Source organism: Staurois parvus, unplaced genomic scaffold (assembly GCF_062004578.1).
Source record: "Staurois parvus isolate SC_StPar_1 unplaced genomic scaffold, SC_StPar_1.0 ptg000578l, whole genome shotgun sequence".
NCBI classification, from domain to species: domain Eukaryota; kingdom Metazoa; phylum Chordata; class Amphibia; order Anura; family Ranidae; genus Staurois; species Staurois parvus.
Window position 1 is genome coordinate 3,216,120 of NW_028318374.1, and position 20,540 is coordinate 3,236,659.

The 20,540-nt window shown below is 42.7% G+C and overlaps 1 protein-coding gene across 2 annotated transcripts in view; it reads right to left on the reverse strand.

The window, feature by feature from the left end:
- The window catches only part of LRRIQ3 (leucine rich repeats and IQ motif containing 3), a 73,513-nt gene extending 53,201 nt beyond the window's left edge, over positions 1 to 20,312 (reverse strand). The window contains exons 1-2 of one of the 2 annotated variants that reach the window (XM_089692162.1): positions 20,247 to 20,312; positions 9,455 to 9,723 (exon numbers count right to left, since the gene is read on the reverse strand). In XM_089692162.1, coding sequence (XP_089548288.1) covers positions 9,455 to 9,709 — 255 coding nt within the window. In that variant the 5' untranslated portion in view covers positions 9,710 to 9,723; positions 20,247 to 20,312. Of the gene's footprint in view, positions 1 to 9,454; positions 9,724 to 11,899; positions 11,982 to 20,246 lie in introns of those variants that run through there. The other variant, XM_089692161.1, reaches the window with a different exon arrangement.
- Between the last annotated feature and the right edge of the window lie 228 nt (positions 20,313 to 20,540).

Here is a 20,540-nt window from a genome sequence, read left to right on the forward strand (position 1 = left end):
GGGGCATGTAGGCATTCAATCTTTGGCACCCAAACAACACCCCTCTGCTAAGACTTTTACATGAACATTTTCATGTTTCATTGCTTCTAAAGCCCATTTTAATTATCAGCAAAAAAAAGGATTTCAATGGAGGCTTCATAAAAACAACCAGTTGAAACATTCCTCCCTGAGGCTGTAGGCTTCAGAGGACCACTGCTCTGTGTATGAAAGCAGCTATTTCTTGGCAGTGGTCTGACCACCACCCCCCAAGGAGTGAAAGCTAGACCTGAGCAATCAGCATTGAGCATGATAGCCAAGCACAAGACCTGTCTCCATCATGGGAGATAGAGAAATGAATCACATACTCCCTAAAATATATAATGTATTTCCTTCACTACCATATAGCGCTCCTTAGTGGTGGGTGATAACCCAGTTCCTGTGCTAGGGGTCTACAGGAGTATCTTGCAGCCAGAGGGGTTAGAAACCTTTTCCCTGAGCTCTGGCTCTCTTTCCATGGTCAGAAAGCCTTTGGCAAGTGGACAAAACAAATACTTTAAAACAGAGTTATTGGAGTCGCAATCCTTTGGTTCTAGACCAGTTCCATCAGAGGCCTAGCCATCCACCAGGCCTAAATGCAAGAGGGTCACAAGGTTTTCTGGTGCAAGGTCCAGACAGGTTAACTGCCACCACTGGCTGGATCTCCGTCTCCTGGCCACTCCTGCTTAAGCCACTGTCCACTTACTTTTTGTTCCCCAGGTAAATGTTACCAGAATGACAAGGTTCGGTCTGCCTCTTGCTGGAACTTTACTTTTACTTGTGTAACTGGCAATATAACAGTCCCAATGTTGTGGCATTTCATAGTTTAATGCAATCTAACAGTTCAGTACTTTGTGGTTCCATCAAACATGGTTGTTTCTGTGCAGTGCTATGCCCACTCTAGGGGCTCTCCACTATGCAGAACATGCATTACCCGGAAGGCAAGCCCATTGCAGGTGATGTAAATTTCTAGAAGAACTGGGCCCCAGGGCTCCCACAGGGGATACAATCCCCACAGCAATTCTAATCAACTACTCCCCACTGTTCTGCTCCACACTCCAACTCCCTAAATGTCACCTGTTAATTTTACCATGGATACTTGTGGACTTCATAATGCACTATGCATCACTAGTATTACCAGCCCAACTGTATTTAGGACCAGATAGGTTCATTGGTAATGCTTGCGGTTGAACCCTGGTTCCAGCTCCAGCTCAAATGCTAGATTTTGATCTCTGCCCAAGATGGCACCAAGCCACCATTCCAATACTGGCATCTCATTTGCCAACTACAGCTTATACATTGGACTGTTGATTGGCAAGGGCAGAGCTTAGTGCCGGCAGGGGAAGGGGGTCTAGCTGTCAACTCAGAGGCTGCCACCCTGTGTTCAGGCTGCCTCTGGAATCCTGGGACTCTAAGTTGGCACGACTTTGTTCTGAAGATTACTATGGATACTTGCGGACCTTGTAATGCAATATGTATCACTGGTATTTCCAACTCCACCATATTTAGGACCTGACAGGTTCTCTGGAAATGCTTGCAGGTGAACCCTGGTTACAGGTTCAGCAAATGCGCTAGAGTTTGATCTCTGCCTTGGTTGGCACCAAGCCATCATTCCAAAACTGGCACCTCATTTGCCAACTGCAGCTTATGCATTAGACTGTTGATTGGCAAGGGCAAAACTTAGTGCCGGCAGGTGAAGGGGGTCTAACTGCCAACTCAGAGGCTGCAGCCCTGTATTCAGGCTGCTTCTGGAATCCTGGGGCTCTAAGTTAGCATGACTTTGTTCTGAAGATTACCATGGATACTTTCAGACTTTGTAATGCAATATGCATCACTGGTATTGCCAGCTTCACCATATTTAGGACCTGACAGGTTCTCTGGAAATGCTTGCGGGTGAACCCCAGTTACAAGTTCGGCTCATGTGCTAGATATTGATCTCTGCCCAAGTTGGCACAAAGCCACCATTCCAATTTTTGCACCTCATTTGCCAACTGCAGCTTAAGCACTGGACTGTTCATTGGCAAGGGCAGAGCATGGCGTTGAGTGGTGGAGGGGGTCCTACTGCCAACTTAGAGGCATCATCCCTGTGTTCAGGCTGCCCCTGGAATCCTGGGGCTCTAAGTTGGCACAACTTTGTGCTGAAGTTTTCCGCCGGTAATCACAGATGTTGCAATGCGCTACGCTTCACAGGTACTGCTATCTCAGTCGTACTTAGGACCTGACAGGTTCACTGGAAAAGGAAGCAGAAAAAAAAATCCGGTCTTTCTCCAGAGAAAGAAAAGTACATTTAAATGACTTTATGTTAAGCATTCTTCATTCATGCAACAATGGACAACGCGGTCACCTGTTCGCGCTCATGGACCTGATTAAAAGTACTGTCAGCTGGGAGAAAGTTGAGAGGAGATAAATTATGCCGTTGCAATTAAATTGTTCCTATTGTACTTCCACGGGAAGCTTCTCTGCTTGGCTCACTAAAAATAAATGAGACGCTGGGAACTCTTTTCATCATCCTCCCTTTTAGTGTGTCTAATGCCCAAAAAAGTTAGAGAGTCGCCTTATGAGTTCTCCCGCTTCCTGCGAAAAAGGTTCTAATTAAAGGACGCCAATATTAAAATAATAAAAGTTTATACATAAGCCAGTTGCTTGACCCCATGAAAGAAAATTCCATTTTATTGGAAAAGCACTAAATTTCATCTTCTTTTGAGACTACACAACCTCACACCCCGCTGTCTGACTGCAGAGATTTTCTTTTTTTCTGTAACGCCTACACAGTGCTTGTGCACTGTGCATTATCTCTACAGTGCTTTGCTCTTTGGCTGTGTAAAGCCATATGAGACATACTTTTATAATAAAACAGTGTAGGATAGAACATTCATTGAAGTATATGTAATCTTAACAAATAACCTTTTGCCGCCCACGTAACGCATATGTGTGGCGGCAAAGAGGGTGGACTTTACCGCCTCCTTGGGTGGCCAAGATTTCTGTGTGTGCTGACGGAGCACTCCCAGCACAGTGACCAAGCTGTCAAGGAGAGCTCCTGGTCTCTAGTAATAATTGGGAGCCGGCGGGACCAGCTCCTGATCATGAGACCACTGTGACAGCCAATCACAGTGGTTACGTCATCAGGCAGTCCTTCTTGCCTCCCAGGCATATAAGACCAGTGAAAGGGACGCCAGGGCTGGGCAGGAAGAAGTTAAAGTACAATTGAAGGCAAAACTTTTTTTTTTTTTTTCATTTTTGATAGAGTAAAGGATTGCTATAACCTCAATTAGGTTTTCTTTTTTTGCTGTTCCATATGGGGATTTTCCCTTTCCTTGCTTTCTTTTGGTTCATAAAATACAGTTAGGTCCATAAATATTTGGACACAGGCACAATTTTCATACTTTTGGCTCTGTATGCCACCAGAATAAATTAAAATGAAACAATCCAAATGAATTGGAAGTGCAGACTTTCAGCTTTAATTCAAGGGGTTGAACATAAATATCAAGTACAAATTTTAGGAACTGCAACCATTTTTATACACAGTCCCTTCAATTTCAGGGGCGCAAATGTAATTGGACAAATGAATATAATCATAAATACAATGTTCATTTTTAATATTCTGTTGAGAATCCTTTACTGACAATGACTGCCTGCAGTCTGGAACCCATGGACATTACCAAGACTGTGTTTCCTCCCTTCTGATGCTTTGCCAGGCTCTAACTGCAGCTATCTTCAGTTGTTCTTTGTTTGTGGGTCTTTCTGCCTTTAGTTTTGCCTTCAGCAAGTGAAATGCATGCTCAGTTGGGCTGAGATCAGGTAATTGACTTGGCCATTGCAGAATATTCCACTTCTTTTCTTTCAAAAGCTCCTGGGTTGGTTTTGCAGTGTGTTTTGGATCATTGTCCATCTGTACTGTGAAGCGTCGTCCAATCAACTTTGCTGCATTTGCCTTAATCTGGACTGACAGTATACCTCTAAACACTGCAGAATTCATCCGGCTGCTTCTGTCTTCTGTCACATCATCAATAAACACCAATGACCAAGTGCCACTGGAAGCCATGCATGCCCATGCCATCACACTGCCTCCACCATGTTTTACAGATGACGTTGTGTGCTTTGGATCATGAGCTGTTCCAAGCCTTCTCCAAACATTTTTCTTCCCGTCATTCTGGCACAGATTAATCTTAGTTTCCTCCATACAAAGAATGCTTTTCCAGAACTTGTCTGGCTTTTTTAGATGTTTTTTGGCAAAGTCTAATCTGGCTTTTCCATTCTTCAGGCTTATGAATGGTTTGTACCTTGAGGTGAACCCTCTGTATTTGCTCTCATGAAGTCTTCTCTTGATTGAAGACTTTGACAATGATACACCCACCTCCTGGAGAGTGTCCTTCACTTGTCTGGATGTTGTGAATGGGTTTTGCTTTACCATAGAGAGGATCCTGCGATCATCCACCACTGTTGTCTTCCGTGGACATAGTAGCCCACACCTGGCCATGAAACAGCTTTTGATTCAATTGTCCAATTACTTTTGGTCCCTTGAAAAAGGGGGATGACTATTGTTAAGAGCTGTAATTCCTAAACCCTTCCTTCAATTTGGATGTACATACCCTTAAATTAAACCTGAGAGTGTGCACTTTCAGCCCACATCCATTATATAACTATTGCTTGAATATGTTTTGGTAAATACATGAGAAAAAAAAACTAAAATTGTGCCTGTGTCCAAATATATATGGACCTAACTGTATACCAGTGGGTCTGCATAGATGTGCAGCTTTATGGGATCCATCCTTTGCTTAACAATTGGGATGGTTTAGTTACATCTGTTTGATGAGTGCAATAAAAATGATTCTGCCAGAAATCCAGTGGGCAGATAACTTCCTGTGCAGACTGCTGTCATTTAGCATTGTTCCCAGCTATCTCTGGACTACAGAACCCCTCCTCTGTATGGTTTGAAAACAAGTGTTCTGTAGTCCTAATACAAATCTTGTGTTAGGATGACAGCTACTCCTTATGCTCCTCATGTCAGTCCAACCAAACCACATCATTATTTGGAATAAAAAAAGTAACTCTGGCAAAAAAAAAAAGAAAAACGATCAGCCAATCAGGGGCAATTGCGTTGCACAGTGCTGTCAGTTGCTAACATGCTTGCAGAGATGGAGAGCAGAGAGATGACCTCATCATGGTTCTGCTTTTCCTTCACTGTCACATTAGCATACTGAGGACAGGGAGGTGACACTACTGTATTCCCTTAACACAGCCAAATGGTAGGAAAACGAGGTGGGGTGAGGGGGCTGGTGGGGTACCATTGGTAATGGTATCCTACCAGCCAAGGGGCATTTTTAAGGTCCTAAAAACCAGGAGCACCTCTGGGCTTGTATGGTACCATAATGACCACTTTGGATCAACTCCAAGACTAATATCAATTTTTAACTGAAAAAAATGAATTGATGACAAAACTGTAATGTTAGATTATGATGACAAAATAAATATTAGTTGGATCAAAAGGTAGATAAATATACAATGTTCCAAAACTGTATAAAGCATAGAATATATCATCTCCAAATCTCGAAAGAAAGCCTGGGACACTCAGTAGAAGACACGGGGCACATGGCCTGGGTGTCAGGGTCTAGCAACGCCCTGGCTATACAGTGTTACAGAGGTCTATAAATCACAAAAGTGGCTCAACAAAAACAATCATTTTGGCGTCTAAAACAGTTCGCAAATATGGATTATATTCTTCCTCTTGGGCAAGAAGTGTCATTAAACCTACATGATAAAAATCTATCAATAAATGCTGTATTACATGTTGTTCAACAGTGACGGGAAAAGGTCATCTAGAGCCCAGGAAGAACATGCCAAACTCCCCCCCCCAAGAAGTATGAGCATTATGTGTCAGCAAAAATCCCCCCTCCGCCCCAAAAAATTAAGCGCTAATCTGCATTCTTATCCCCCTAAGAAAAAATATCCTGCCTCCCACTACAAATGCCCCCCCCCCCCCATTGAAATCCCCCTCCCAGCACAAATTGTTGCCCCACATTCCCCTTCCTACCCATTCACCTCTTCTAGCACGACCCCCCGCCCCAAATCCCCCTTCCTAGAACAAATCCTCTTCCCCAATCCTTCCTTCCAACAGAAATCCCTTTAAATCACACCCCCCAAATGATGCCTCCTAGAACAATTCTTACTCCCTTCCACCCCCCCCAACACAAATCCCCCCCCCCCAATCTCCTTAGAGCTCCCCCACCTCACAGTGCCCACCTCACTATGGGATTTGTTTTCTGTCTTCTGCAAAAAATCTGGTTGATCCTGCTATTCTCTATCTCCCCCTCCTGTCCATGTCCCCATTCCAATGGGATTTTTCAAAGCTGTGTTGGCAGTTAGTGCACATGCTCAGTTTTCAGTGAGTTTCTATGCTGAGGATTTCCTCCCTAGCACATCTGAGCAGCCCATGGGACTATAGAGTTACACATGTAGGTGTATACACAGTGGTAAGTGACAGCACGCTCCCTCCTTCCTCCTTCATGCCTACTAACCAGCTAGATACAATAGGGGCTGAATATTATATCTTGATTGATGGAGGCGTCACATTCCTGTTTTTCTAAGACAGTGGTTTCCAAACTGTAGCCCAGGGACACTATTTCACCCAGTGATATCAACCATTGGGGCATAATTCTCCCCATAGACACCAATGAAGGGGCACAATTTCTTCCAATGACATGAACGATGGGGCACTATTCCTCCCACTGACATCGTGACCTTTTCTACTCCCAATGGCCACAGTCCAGACCCCTAAACTCTGAAGGACAGTAAATTGGCCACTTGTTAAAAAGTTGGAGACCCCTATTCTAAGACACAGGCTGGAGGGGCAACCCATTGTTGCCAAAAAATAATAATGATTTGATTTCAAATATATATTTGTATGACGATTTAAAACAGTTTATTGATATTAATTATTTATTTTTACTCTGTATCCCAAAGGCTGTTTTTTTGTATGTTGAACATGTGACTAACAACAGAGGACTAGAAGCTCCTCCTCCCACTGTTTCCCTGCAGACAGGCTGGGAAAGAGCTTGGTCATGTGACAGTTGTATATTGATTAGGAAAAAAGGTACTTAGATTTTTTTTTATTAATATAATTTCAGAGCCATTGTCCACATACAGAAAGAGAAGGGGGGTAATGTCAATAAACAGTGTGTGTTTAGTATCACTTTAAAGTCTAGGTATTCACAAGATTATTAAAATGCATTCCCCCCTGTGCAGATAACACAGGGATGATATAAAACAGCATTATTTACTATTTTCTCTAATTACTCTAAATCTCTGAATGGGCTTGCCGACACTCCTCTCACCAAAAATATAATTTTGGAATGCAAAAGCACCCCTGGTCCTGCATTGTACTTTATGACATAGAAGTGCTCACCCACATTTTCATACTGAAGAGTAGAGGACAGGGGAAGACTGACCATTTGGAAACTCTGGCACTGCCCGAGGGCCCAGGGTCAGTAGGGGGCCCCATGAGATGCCCCTAGTACCTTTTTCATAGGCTTTTTTGAGTTTGGGCAAGGACACAGGGGCCCCATGATCCCCTACTGCCCGGGGGCCCCATGAGTTGTCAGTCCGCCCCTGGTAGGGGATGGCTGGCTGTTGTGGGACCCTGGATTAAGGTAAATATTACTCTGTTATCTAATCCGTTAGAAATTAAAGTGGATCTTTACCTCATTTTAAAAAAAAAAAAATTGGTAGAAGATAAAGTTCTCTAGAGGGACTTTGCATGTCTCTTCTGCTAAGAAACCCATTTTCCCTTCTCTTAGCAATTTTTAATGGTGAGTACACCGCACGACACCCTGGCTCACAGATGCCGGGAATGCAATGTAACTACCACGCACAGTATAAAACTGTTCCTAATTGCATCATCCATTGGTACTGACGTCCTTTCTGCCACATCTTCCACTCATCAGAAAGCTGCCCTTTGCTGCTCCCTCTGTTGGCGCCACCATCTTCTGTGTCATATTTTCTGGGACCCACAGGGGGCCCTACAGCTGAGCTTGCTCTTCCCTTCGGCCTTGTAAAAAATTAAAAGTGCCTATACTTTTTAAAATCCAGTAATACACTGGGGGGATTTACTAAAACTGGAGCACTCACAATCCGGTGCAGCTGTGCATGGGAGCCAATCAGCTTCTAACTTCAGCTTGTTCAGTTAAGCATTGACAATAAAACCTGGATGCTGATTTCTGGTTTCTATGCAGAGCTGCACCAGATTTTGCACCCTCCAGTTTTAGTAAATCTCCCCCACTAGCAGAAACAAACAAAACAGGGTGCACTCTCCTCGTGCATTAACCTTCATCCATTGCTCTGAGGAAGGAAGTTCGACTCCCGAAACGCGTTAGCACTTTATCCGAGGACGCATGTTGTCCACGATTGGCATCTTTCACTTTTTGTCTCTGTTTTTATGACCTTTATGGCTTGTGAGTATGTTTTTGCATCTTTTTAATACATTTACGGTTTTTGTGTTAATGCACGAGGAGAGTGCGCCTTGTTTTGTTTTATTCTGCTAGTATCAAGATTCCCCAATCTATCAAGGGTGGCACCTCAGCCAGTGCACTATTCCATTTTGATTGCAGCAAGAGATTTCAGCGCCAGTTTCTGGTTACTGTTGAAATCTCCCCCACTGTCTCACCTTGCTCTGCACAGCCTCAGTTGACCTATATTCTCAGCACTGTGTCAATAACCAGTGAGCCCGATCTGCTGCCAGCCTAAAGATTTACTGCTACTGAGGGGGGAGGAAACAACAGCAATGATACAGACTGTGCTGACGAATGACAGATTAGAGAGAAATTTCAAGAAAAGCAGGAGAGGTGACAAGACAAACTCTGCTGCCAGGGAAACAAGGAATAGTTACATCTACAAGGATAGAGTCTTATCTTTTCTCCATGATATTTTCTCCTTTCCTGCTTGGCAGTGGCTTGTGAACTTCGGCTCTATAAAGCTTCTGTCAGCCATCCTGTATAGCTGAGCCAAGTAATACAATCAAGGCTGGAAATGCACACATTTTAATTACAGAAAGTGACCTATAGGGGTTGATTTACTAAAACTGGAGTTTGCAAAATCTGGTGCAGCTGTGCATGGTAGCCAATCAGCTTCTAACTTCAGGCTGTTCAATTAAGCTTTCATTAAAAAAAAAACTGGAAGCTGATTGGTTTCCGTGCAGAACTGCACCAGATTTTGCACTCTCCAGTTTTAGTAAATCAACCCGATAATTTTTTAGACCAAGGAGAGGGGGAGAGTTTCCCTCATGGAAGTGACTGCGGAATGTGGAATGTACATTCTTTCGTTAAAGAACATTAATTATTATCAAACTGTTATAGATAAAGTTGTTGTTTATCAGCTGGGGTAGGGGAACATTTAAATCATTTTGTGAATGGCCAGAATTCAGCTTTGGATATGTATATTTAAGTACCTGATTTCCATGTAAGTCCAACTTAACAAGGTGTACACATGGCTGAAGAGCTCTGATGTCTGTGATGTAGTTATCAGCCAAGGTGCAGAACTTCAGAGATGTACAATACTGCAGAAGGTTCACCTCCTTCAAGAGCAGCTTCACTAAGTGAACAACCACAAGTTCCTCCAGCTTTTCACCCTGATGGTTGTCGACAGACAGTCCATGTTCCAGTAGAATGCTTTCAGAGGCAGGTATTAGATAATCCTTTTCCATCTTTGATTGGTGCCCTAAAAACAAATATATCCAATATATTATTAATTTAAAAAGCAGACATATAAAACGCATGCCAAAAGCAGGCTTTTATTAACAAGCTTTTATTGTCACCCAAATTTTCAGTTGGGTATAAGGCTTGTTTCATATCTATGGGTGTTTGGGAATGCACTTATAGCACCCGTCTAGATAGCCAGGGGAAGCTATTTTTTTTTTTAGAGAGGAAGACCTGGGCATAATTCAGCCTGTGTGTAAGTCAGCCAGGTCAATTTAGGTTAGGGCTGAGGACTCTGCAGATCGGTTTCCTGAGACCTCTCCTTGCTCTAGAGACTTGAAGTTTTTAGAAGGCAGTGGGCAGGGGTTAGGAGGGGCTGATCTGCATGCTTAAGGGATCCTGACCAATTCCCAAGCAGGAGGCTTGGCATGGGGTCAGGACAGCCCTTAAGTATGACTGAGCCTGCTCAGCAGCAGGAGAGTTCGGGTGAAAGATGGAGCGAGAGGCTGGAGTGTAAGAGCCTTGGAGGGGGCCCAGTGGGAAGCGGGATACCTCCAGGCTGGACTAGGAAAGGAGGATCCTTCAACCTCAGCAGTCCCCTGAAAAAGGACCACCTGTGCAGCAGGGAATGAGCCAGCCCTACAGAAGGCTTGAAGGAAGCCACCAACCCAACCAACCCAACAGAAGAGGAAGAGTGAGTGCCCTTCTCCCCCAGGCCAGATTGTGGGAAAGGACATTCGGTTGGGAAACCTGACTAGCCCCCACCTGGGACTATTTGGTATATAAAGACAGATTCTGGGTCCCCTTGCCCAGGGATTCACCTAGTACAGTTAGATGATGAGAGGATTCATCTTGGGTCTGGGGTGGTACATCAGGAGAGGCAGGAGAGAGCGCCAAGAAAAAAGCCTTTTTGCTGTATACTACTTGTCCATAGTTCCTAAGGACAGTGGTGTATTTAGGTTTTGTGCTGCCCTAGGCAACACAAAAATTGCCCCCCCACCCCCCCCGCAGAAAGAGCCTGACATTGACCAAGAACACTCCTGTCCACCACCTGAACCTTCCACTACCACTGCCCCCTGTACACCAGCCACCATCCCCCATGGCGAGAGAGAGAAAGACACTCACCTTCACAGCTCCGGACATCCCCAAGAACAAGAGTCGGGCTGTGTATACACCGTCATGAAACCCACAGCATCTCTCGGAACCCACCAGGTCCCCATGCCGCGTGTGTCCCTTCTTCCATCTCTTCTTCCAAGGGGCTGTGCTGCCCCCCCTAAAAAATGCCGCCCTAGGCAAATGCCTTGTTTGCCTTGTGGTAAATACCTGCCTAAGGAGTTGTTCTCAATTACAGTCCCTTGGGCATCCCATACACCCCTATCCCCATCCAAGTTCAATACCCCTAATACAACTTAAAAACCAGCTCAATGGCTGCTTATTGTCTCCAGAATGCAAGTCTGTGAAAAATGTATGTTTCCTGGCTGTGCAGAACTATAGGACGACCCAAAACTTCAGCAACTTCTAAGGGTGCAGTGCTACACATGCAAAATCTTGTGCATTCCCGACTCGTACAGAACCACTTTGTGCCATTAATCCTTAAAGCAGTGCTAAACCCAAAAGCAAACATTTATTATATTGTGGCTCACCAATTCTTAAATGTGAGGGCTGCATTCGTTTTCTTTTTTAGGCTTTCTTTCCTTTATTTGGTGATCCAGCCAAGAAGTATGTTGTTTTTCAAAAGAACAAGCTCTCTTACAAATGTATCAGTTACAGGGATGAGGCAAACCATTACCACTGACAGGGGTGCTTACAATGATCAGCTTTTATTTATTTGTGTAAAACCTTTATCCCAAACTGAAAAAAACTGTTTCCGTAACTGCTTAGAAAATGTTAGATGGAGTGTGGGTTCAATTTGTTAGTGTATTTAAATCTGCTAGTCCATCTAACACTCCCCTCCCGCCAAACTGACAATGCTGCTGTCCAAAGGTGCCGCCTGTGCGCCTTCATCCAGAGTGGGGGCACTCTAATACAGGAGATGCCTTACTGACCAGATCACCAGGGGGAAAAAGTTTAAAAAAGAAATGTAGCCACCATAGCTAATGATTGATAAGCTACAGTATATTACATTTTAGTTTTGGCTTTACTATTGCTCTAAAGCGGTATTAAACCCAAAAGCAAACATTTATTACATTGCAGCTTACCAATTCTCAGATGTGATGGCTGCATTAGTTTTCTTTTTTCAGCTTTCTTTCCTTTATTTTCACCTGGGGATCCAGCCAGGAAGCCTGTTATTTTTCAAAAGAACAAGCTCTCTTGAAGATGTATCAGTTACAGGGATGAGACAAACCATTTACCACTGACAAGGATGCTTACAATGATCAGCTTTTATTTATTCATGTAAAACCTTTATCCCAAAATGACAAAAACTGTTGCTGTATCTGCTTAGAGAGTGTTAGATGGAGTTCAGCTTCAATTTGTTAGTGTATTGAAATCTGCTAGTCCATCTAACACTCCCTTCCCGCCACACTGACAATGCTGCTGTCCAAAAGGTGCCCCCTGTGCTCCTTCATCCTGACTGGGGGCACTCTAATACAGGAGGTGCCTTACTGACCAGATCACCAGTGGTATTAAAGTGGTATTAAACCCAAAAGCAAACATTTATTACATTGCAGCTTACCAATTCTCAGATGTGATGGCTGCATTAGTTTTCTTTTTTAGGCTTTCTTTCCTTTATTTTCACCTGGGGATCCAGCCAGGAAGCCTGTTATTTTTCAAAAGAACAAGCTCTCTTGATGATGTATCAGTTACAGGGATGAGACAAACCATTTACCACTGACAGGGATGCTTACAATGATCAGCTTTTATTTATTCATGTAAAACCTTTATCCCAAAATGAAAAAAACTGTTGCTGTATCTGCTTAGAAAGTGTTAGATGGAGTTTAGCTTCAATTTGTTAGTGTATTGAAATCTGCTTGTCCCGCCACACTGACAATGCTGCTGTCCAAAGTTGCCCCCTGTGCTCTTTCATCCAGAGTGGGGGCACTCTATTACAGAAAGTGTGTTACTGGAAACATCACCAGGTAAACACAGAGGGGAAAACAAGTTTAAAAAAAGAAAACTAATGCATCCGCCACATCTAATGCCTGGTAAGCTGCAATATATTATATTTTTGGTTTGGATTTTATAACACTTTAATTTGGTGCAGTAGGATTTTACAAAAGGGGGACTTCTTACCCCACATTTCTCGCAGGTAATGCAGCCCATTGAAATGAATGGGCTTCCCCACCCCCGCACGCATAGATGTGAATCAGGGCTATAGAATGCAGACGTCACTCTTCAACGTTTTTATGCATTTTACTTGGAATACTTTTATGAATTACAATAACAGGAGTTAAGGAAATTTGTATTGTAAATGAACTCAGCGGTATTGCAATATGCGATCCTAGCGTTACAGATTAACAGAACTCTAAATTAAAATGAATTTCAGATAATGTATGAAAATGTAAATGTTAATTTATCCTTTATACAGTATATGATTAATACCAGCTTAAAAAGGGATTTAGAAAAGAACTATTCCACAGCTTAAAGCGGAACTCCAAGAATTATTTATTTAGCATTTTTATTTTTTTTGCATATTCACATTGATTCAGCTTGGCGTGATGTAAGTATCCATATCTAATATTCAGAGAGCTGCTGGGGATACTGAAAAACATTGTAGAAGTCAGAACAACATAGAAAGAACATTCAAGGGGGCATCTTCTCGGGGGGGGGGGGGGGGTCACTCACTCAGCACCTCCTTCAGTCATACAACGCATTGTATTTTTTTCAACGAATACAAGGCATTCTCTGATTGGATGAGGTGGAGAGCAGGGATGAATGATGTCACAATCTCCACCTCATCCAATCAGGAACTGTCTTGTATTCACTGGGGGGAAAAAAATACAAGGTGTTCTCCAAATGGTGGCAGTGCTGCGCAGGTGCCTTCCAGTGGTCAGTGTGCAGAAGGGAAGCCACTGGAACTGCACCTTGAAGATCACAATTATCACTGTATGCAGTGACGACTACTACAATTATTATTATTATACAGGATTTATACTGCGCCAACAGTTTGCTCAGCACTTTACAATATAACGGGAGGCAATACAGTTCAATACAAGAGGGTTAGGAGGGCCCTGCTCCTTGGAGCTTACAATCTAAGAATGATTTACAGTATCCCCAATGGCCCTCCAGGTATCAGATATGGATGTTCTCTTTCAAATGCCACTTTATGCATTGGCATACCTCCTTAGACCATGTCTGTTTGGACAGTATGGTCACCTGCTGATTTGGCACCATCCACAGGCAGCTTAACTCTTCAATAAGACAAAGCAGCTAAATCCAATGCAATTTTACTTCAGCTAATTGCAATACAAGGGATGTTTCTTCAGTCTTTAGAAATATAGGTAAATTGGGTTGATTTATTAAAACTAGAGAGCGCAAAATCTGGTGTAGCTCTGCATGGTAGCCAATCATCTTCTAACTGCTTGTTCAATTAAGTTTTGATTAAAAAAAACTGGAAGCTGGTTGATTTCTATGCAGAGATGCACTAGATATTGCACCAGTTTTATTAAATCAACCCCAAAAACTTTCCTAAAACTGTCTCTGCGAATAACTAGCAATGACTTAATGAAAAAAACAAGGAGAATCTAGCTAGAGCTAAACTAACAAGCATTAAACAAGAGGAGAGAACAGAGGAAGAAACCAATAGCAAACAAACTGTAGTGACTCAAAACATCCAGTAGATGTCAGAGTACTACAGAACAGTCATAACCGGATGCAGTTCAATAAAAAAGAAAAATTACATGAAAGTGGAGCAGAACAATGGATATTTACATGGAGCCAAGCTGGACCAAAGCAAGTTTGGAAAAAAATATCATTTCTGAGGTTTCCCCTAAAAATGTAGCTAAATGTTTTTTAAAGTTTTGAATAAAGTGAGGAAGAGTTAGACCTTTTGTCAAGTTCTTATTGCCGTCTTTAAAGTTCCCCCCCATCTGTGCTGGAGAGATTCATCACAGAGATGAGGTGAGGGGCAATTCAAAAATATTAAGTTTTCTTCAAGAAAGAGGTGAAGGAGAATCCTCCAATGGCAACAGCTGTTCCTATGACATTGACAACTCACTAAGATTGGAACTGTGATCACTGCAGAGATTTCCTTTCATTTTATGTTGTGTCCCCAGCAGGGGCGGACTGACAACTCATGGGGCCCCCGGGCAATAGGGGATCATGAGGCCCCTGTGTCCTTACCCAAACTCAAGCCTATGAAAAAGGTACCAGGGGCATCCCATGGGGCCCCCTACTAACCCCAGGCCCTCGGGCAGTGCCCGAGTTTCCAAATGGTCAGTCCGCCCCTGATCCCCAGGACAGGAAGTGAAGGGAAATCTCCCCAGTGGGGCAAAGACAGCAAAAAATACTTGATAGATGTTTTGTATGTCATCATTGTGTTGAGTAGGAAGCCATCTATTGGATGTTCACTGCCAGGGGCAGACTGACAACTCCCTGTGTCCTTGCCCAAACTCAAAACTTGCCCAAACTCAAAAAATGAAAAAGGTATCAGGGACATCTCATGGGGCCCCCTACGGACCCCGGGCCCTCTGGCAGTGCTTGGGTTTCCAAATGGTCAGTCCGCCCATGTTCACTGCAACTGCACCTGTTTTTATTATTACTTTCAACAAGAATAGGGAGTGTCTTGTTAATAAAGATTCCCATCTACCACTGCAGCCATTTTAGCTTCCTGAAGAACACCAGTGAAGGTGTCCTCCATTCTCCCTTTAATACACATATGCATGTAAACTCATTTGTTGTGTTTGTTAACGTCAAGTATATATCCAGATTGCATTTAAATGTATTTAATGTGATTTGTGGGTAGCGTTTTGCAAGAAATGTTTTCCTTGCATGCATTGTGAGAGACATGTCTACAAGCATATGGTAACTTCAGTTTATGTGATTGTATTGCCGTTTTAGGCTACTTTTACAATGCTCTTTATGAAAAATGCATGTGTGCTTTTGCTGTAGTGAATTGTATTTTTTATGCTTTTTTTATGTGTTTGCGCTGCATTCAACCCCCCCCCCCCCCCCCCCCCCCGGAAAAAGCACTTCCCAGAGGTTCATTGTGTTTTTGATGCGTTTTGGTGTAGTTTAAAGGGATGCATTTTTCTTCCACTTTTTTTAACTGAATAAAAAAGGATTACAGAACACTTCACAGAAGTAAATTCAGTTTTGGAATGAAACACAACGCTGATTCTGTCAGTTTTGTTAGCTAGCTGTCAGCTAACCGTTAGTAGGACCGCACAATATGTGTCCTAGGCCTTCTCTTCTCTCTCTAAAACAAACACAAACGCTTTGGCTTTTCATCCACTTTAATGCCACCTGCTTTGGAAAAAAATCCTGTGCTGTATATTTCTATGTCATGTCCTATAAATAACAATGGGAGGCATTTATCAATGTGGTCACATGACAAGTCAAAGCTGTACAGAAGCCGAGAGACAGAATGACTCCAGGATTGCAGCTTGGTTCATCAATTCCTCCCTCTGCCGCTCTAAAGTAGAAATGTGACGATGTAAATCCTGACCCTGACCACTTCTGCATTGTACGCATGTTTTTTGTTAAAGACCGGACTCCTCTAAAAAGGTAATTCTGTCACTGGTTGTAAATATCAAAAAAAAAAAGAGAGGAAAGAGGAAACCAGCAAAAAGAATAGGAATGGAGAAGAAAAGAGCAAGAAATAGATAAAAAAAAAGAGACAAGAAGACATGAAAAAAGGAAAGGAGAGTCGAATGAGAGAAAATAATGAAAGATAATAACATTGGAAAAGAAAGAGAAAGTAAGGAATACATTGTAAGAGAAGGAAGGAAGGAAGGAAGAAGAAGGAAGGAAGCTATCAGGAAGAAGAACAGAGATGGGGAAGGAAAGAGAAAGTGAGACATGGGTGAGAGATAGACTGGGAGAAAAGACAGAAGGAAGCAGGGAAGGAAGGAAAAAGGAAGGGAGAGAGGAAGAATTGGAGATGATTAGGAAAGACAATAAAGATAGATGAGGAAAGAGGAATCAATTAATGCATTTGGAGAGATAAGAATATAGATGGGGAAGGAAACAGATAGACAGGTTTAAATGAGAGATAAAGAGAGATAGGGAGAAAAGAAGGGAGGAAGCAAGGAAGGAAGAAAAGAAGGAAGGAAAACATAAAGGGAGAAAAAGAATAGAAGATCAGGAAAAACAATAAAGATGGAATACATTGCAAAAGAGAGGGAAGAAAGGAAGGAAGGAAGGAAGGAAGGAAGGAAGGAAGGAAGGGAGGAAGAAAAAAGAAGGAAGCCATCAGGAAGGAGAACAGAGCAGGGGAAGGAAAGAGAGAGATAGGTGAGAGATAGACTAGGAGAAAAGACAGATGGAAGCAGGAAAGGAAGGAAAAAGGATGGGTGAAAGGAGCAATGGAAGAAGATCAGGAAAGACAATAAAGATGGATGAGGAAAGAAAAATGAATGAATGCATTTTGCGAGGTAAGAATATAAATGGGGAAGGAAAGAGAAAGAAAGGTTTAAATGAGAGGTAAAGAGAGATAGGGAGAAAAGAAGGGAGGAAGAACAGAAGGAAGGAAAAAATGAAGGGAGAAAAAGAAAAGGAGAAGATCAGGAAAAACAATAAGGATGGAATACATTGCAAATAAATAGGAAAGAGGGAAGGAAGGAAGGAAGGAAGGAAGGAAGGAAGGAAGGAAGGAAGGAAGGAAGGAAGGAAGGGAGAGAGGAAGAAGAAGAAGGAGGAAGGAAGCCATCAGGAAGAAGAACAGAGATGGGGAAGGAAAGAGAAACAAAGACATAGGTGAGAGATAGAACACAATGGAATACATTGTAAAAGACAGGAAAGAGATAAGGAAGGAAGGAAGGAAGAGAAAGAACAAGATAAGATGAGGAAGGTAGTAAAGATGGCCAATGAAAGAGGAAGAGAGGAATATACTGCAAGAGGAGGAAAACAGAATAAAGAAATTAGGGAAAAGGAGAGAGATAGGGAAGGAAAGAGAAAAAAAGGCAAAAATCAGAGATAGACAGAATGAAAAGAAAGTGAGGAAGGAATAAACGAAGGAAGGAAAAAAGAAGGGAGTGAAAGAATAGAAGACCAGGAAATAAAGATAGATTAGGAGGAAGAAGGAAGGGAAAGAGAAATTTCAAGATAAAATCAGAAAAGATAGTGCGATTGGCCTCGTCTACAGGGGTAATTCTGATGTTGATCATAAATATCCCAAAATTGGGAACTAGACAGGGAGAAAAAGAAGGATGGAAAAAATAAGGGAGATAAAGAATAGAAGACCAGGAAAGACAATAAACATAGATAAGGAGGATGAAAAGAATACAGTCATGGCCGAAATTGTTGGCACCCTTGATATTTCTCCAGGAAATCATGTATTTCTCACGAAACGTATTGCATTAACACATGTTTTGCTATACACATGTTTATTCCCTTTGTGTGTATTGGGACAAAACAAAAAAAGGGAGGAAAGAAAGCAAATTCGACATAATGTCACACAAACCTCCAAAAATGGGCTGGACAAAAGTATTGGCACCCTTTCACAACTGCGGATAAATAAGAATGTTACAAGCATGTGATGCTCCTGTAAACTCACCTGGGGCAAGTAACAGGTGTGGGCAATATAGAAATCACACCTGAAAGCAGATAAAAAGGAGAGACGTTCACTTAACCTTTGCATTGTGTGTCTGTCTGTGCCACACTAAGCATGGACAACAGAAAGAGGAGACGAGAACTGTCTGAGGACCTGAGAACCAAAATTGTGGCAAAATATCAACAATCTCAAGGTTACAAGTCCATCTCCAGAGAACTAGATTTGCCTTTGTCCACAGTGCGCAACATTATCAAGAAGTTTGCAACCCATGGCACTGTAGCTAATCTCCCTGGTCGTGGACGGATGAGGAAAATTGATGAAAGATTGCAACGCAGAATAGTCTGGATGGTGGATAAGCAGCCCCAAACATGTTCCAAAGACATTCAAGCTGTCCTGCAGGCTCAGGGAGCATCAGTGTCAGCGCGAACTATCCGTCGACATTTAAATGAAATGAAACGCTATGGCAGGAGACCCAGGAGGACCCCACTGCTGACACAGAGACATAAAAAAGCAAGACTACAGTTTGCCAAAATGTACTTGAGTAAGCCAAAAGCCTTCTGGGAAAACGTCTTGTGGACAGATGAGACCAAGATAGAGCTTTTCGGTAAAGCACATCATTCTACTGTTTACCGAAAACGGAATGAGGCCTACAAAGAACAAAACACAGTACCTACGGTAAAATATGGTGGAGGTTCAATGATGTTTTGGGGTTGTTTTGCTGCCTCTGGCACTGGGTGCCTTGACTGTGTGCAAGGCATCATGAAATCTGAGGATTACCAAAGGATTTTGGGTCGCACTGTAGGGCCCAGTGTCAGAAAGCTGGGTTTGCGTCCAAGATCCTGGGTCTTCCAGCAGGACAATGACCCCAAACATACGTCAAAAAGCACTCAGAAATGGATGGCAAAGAAGCGCTGGAGAGTTCTGAAGTGGCCAGCAATGAGCCCAGATCTAAATCCCATTGAACACCTGTGGAGAGATCTTAAAATTGCTGTTGGGAAAAGGTGTCCTTCCAATAAGAGAGACCTGGAGCTGTTTGCAAAGGAAGAGTGGTCCAAAATTCCGGGTGAGAGGTGTCAGAAGCTTATTGATGGTTATAGGAAGCGACTGATTTCAGTTATGTTTTCCAAAGGGTGTGCAACCAAATATTAAGTTAAGGGTGCCAATACTTTTGTCCAGCCCATTTTTGGGGTTTTGTGTGACATTATGTCATATTTGCTTTTCTGCCTCTGTTTTATATTTGTTCCAATACATACAAAGGGAATAAACATGTGTATAGCAAAACATGTGTTAATGCAATACCTTTTTTGTGTGAAATACTTGATTTTCAGGAAAAATATCAAGGGTGCCAACAATTTCGGCCATGACTGTACATTGAAAGAGATGAAAGATAAGATAATAAAGATAGACAAGGAAAGAGGAATGGATTATGAGGGGAAGAAGGAAGGATGAAATCAGGGAAGAGAATGGTTGAGAAAGAAAAGAAAGAAAGAAAAAGAAGGAAAGGAAAGGAAGAAAGAAAGAGAGAGAGAGAGAGAGAGAGAAAGAAAGAAAGAAAGAAAGAAAGAAAGAAAGAAAGAAAGAGAAAGAAAGAAAGAAAGAAAGAAAGAAAGAAAGAGAAAAAATTAATCATGGGAGAAAAGAGGAAGAGAATAGAGAATAAATTGACAAGGAGAGAGGGATAAATAGGAGGGGGTGCAGAGGGGAGGGTGAGGGACAACAAACAGGGAGAGGCAGGGGAAGCAGACAGGAGGGGGGAGATCAGGGAGTTGCTTTGCAGAAATTATTTTAGAATTTCCCAGTAAGAAGTAGAGATCTCCCTGCGCTGAGCCCCCATTATTTCACAGGAAAGCTGAGCGGATATATCTTCTCTCCCGGGGAGTGCTGGCTACAATTACCTGTGGCTCCCGGCTCCTGTACAGCCTGCTAGTCTCTCCCTGGGCTGTGCAGATCCATGATGTGTGTTACACTCCGCTGCTATGGAAACCGCCATCCTTAAAGTGACACAACCAGGCTGTCGGCGGCGCACACCCCACCCCGGCTCACCCTGCTCTACCAGTATGCAAATGGTTAATGAGAATGTTCACACTCCACAGATTATCAAATTGTAAAATCTTTTTTTTTTTTTAACAATGTCACCATCTGTTTTGATAGCAAGGCAAATGCTTAGATAACAATGGGATATATAACCA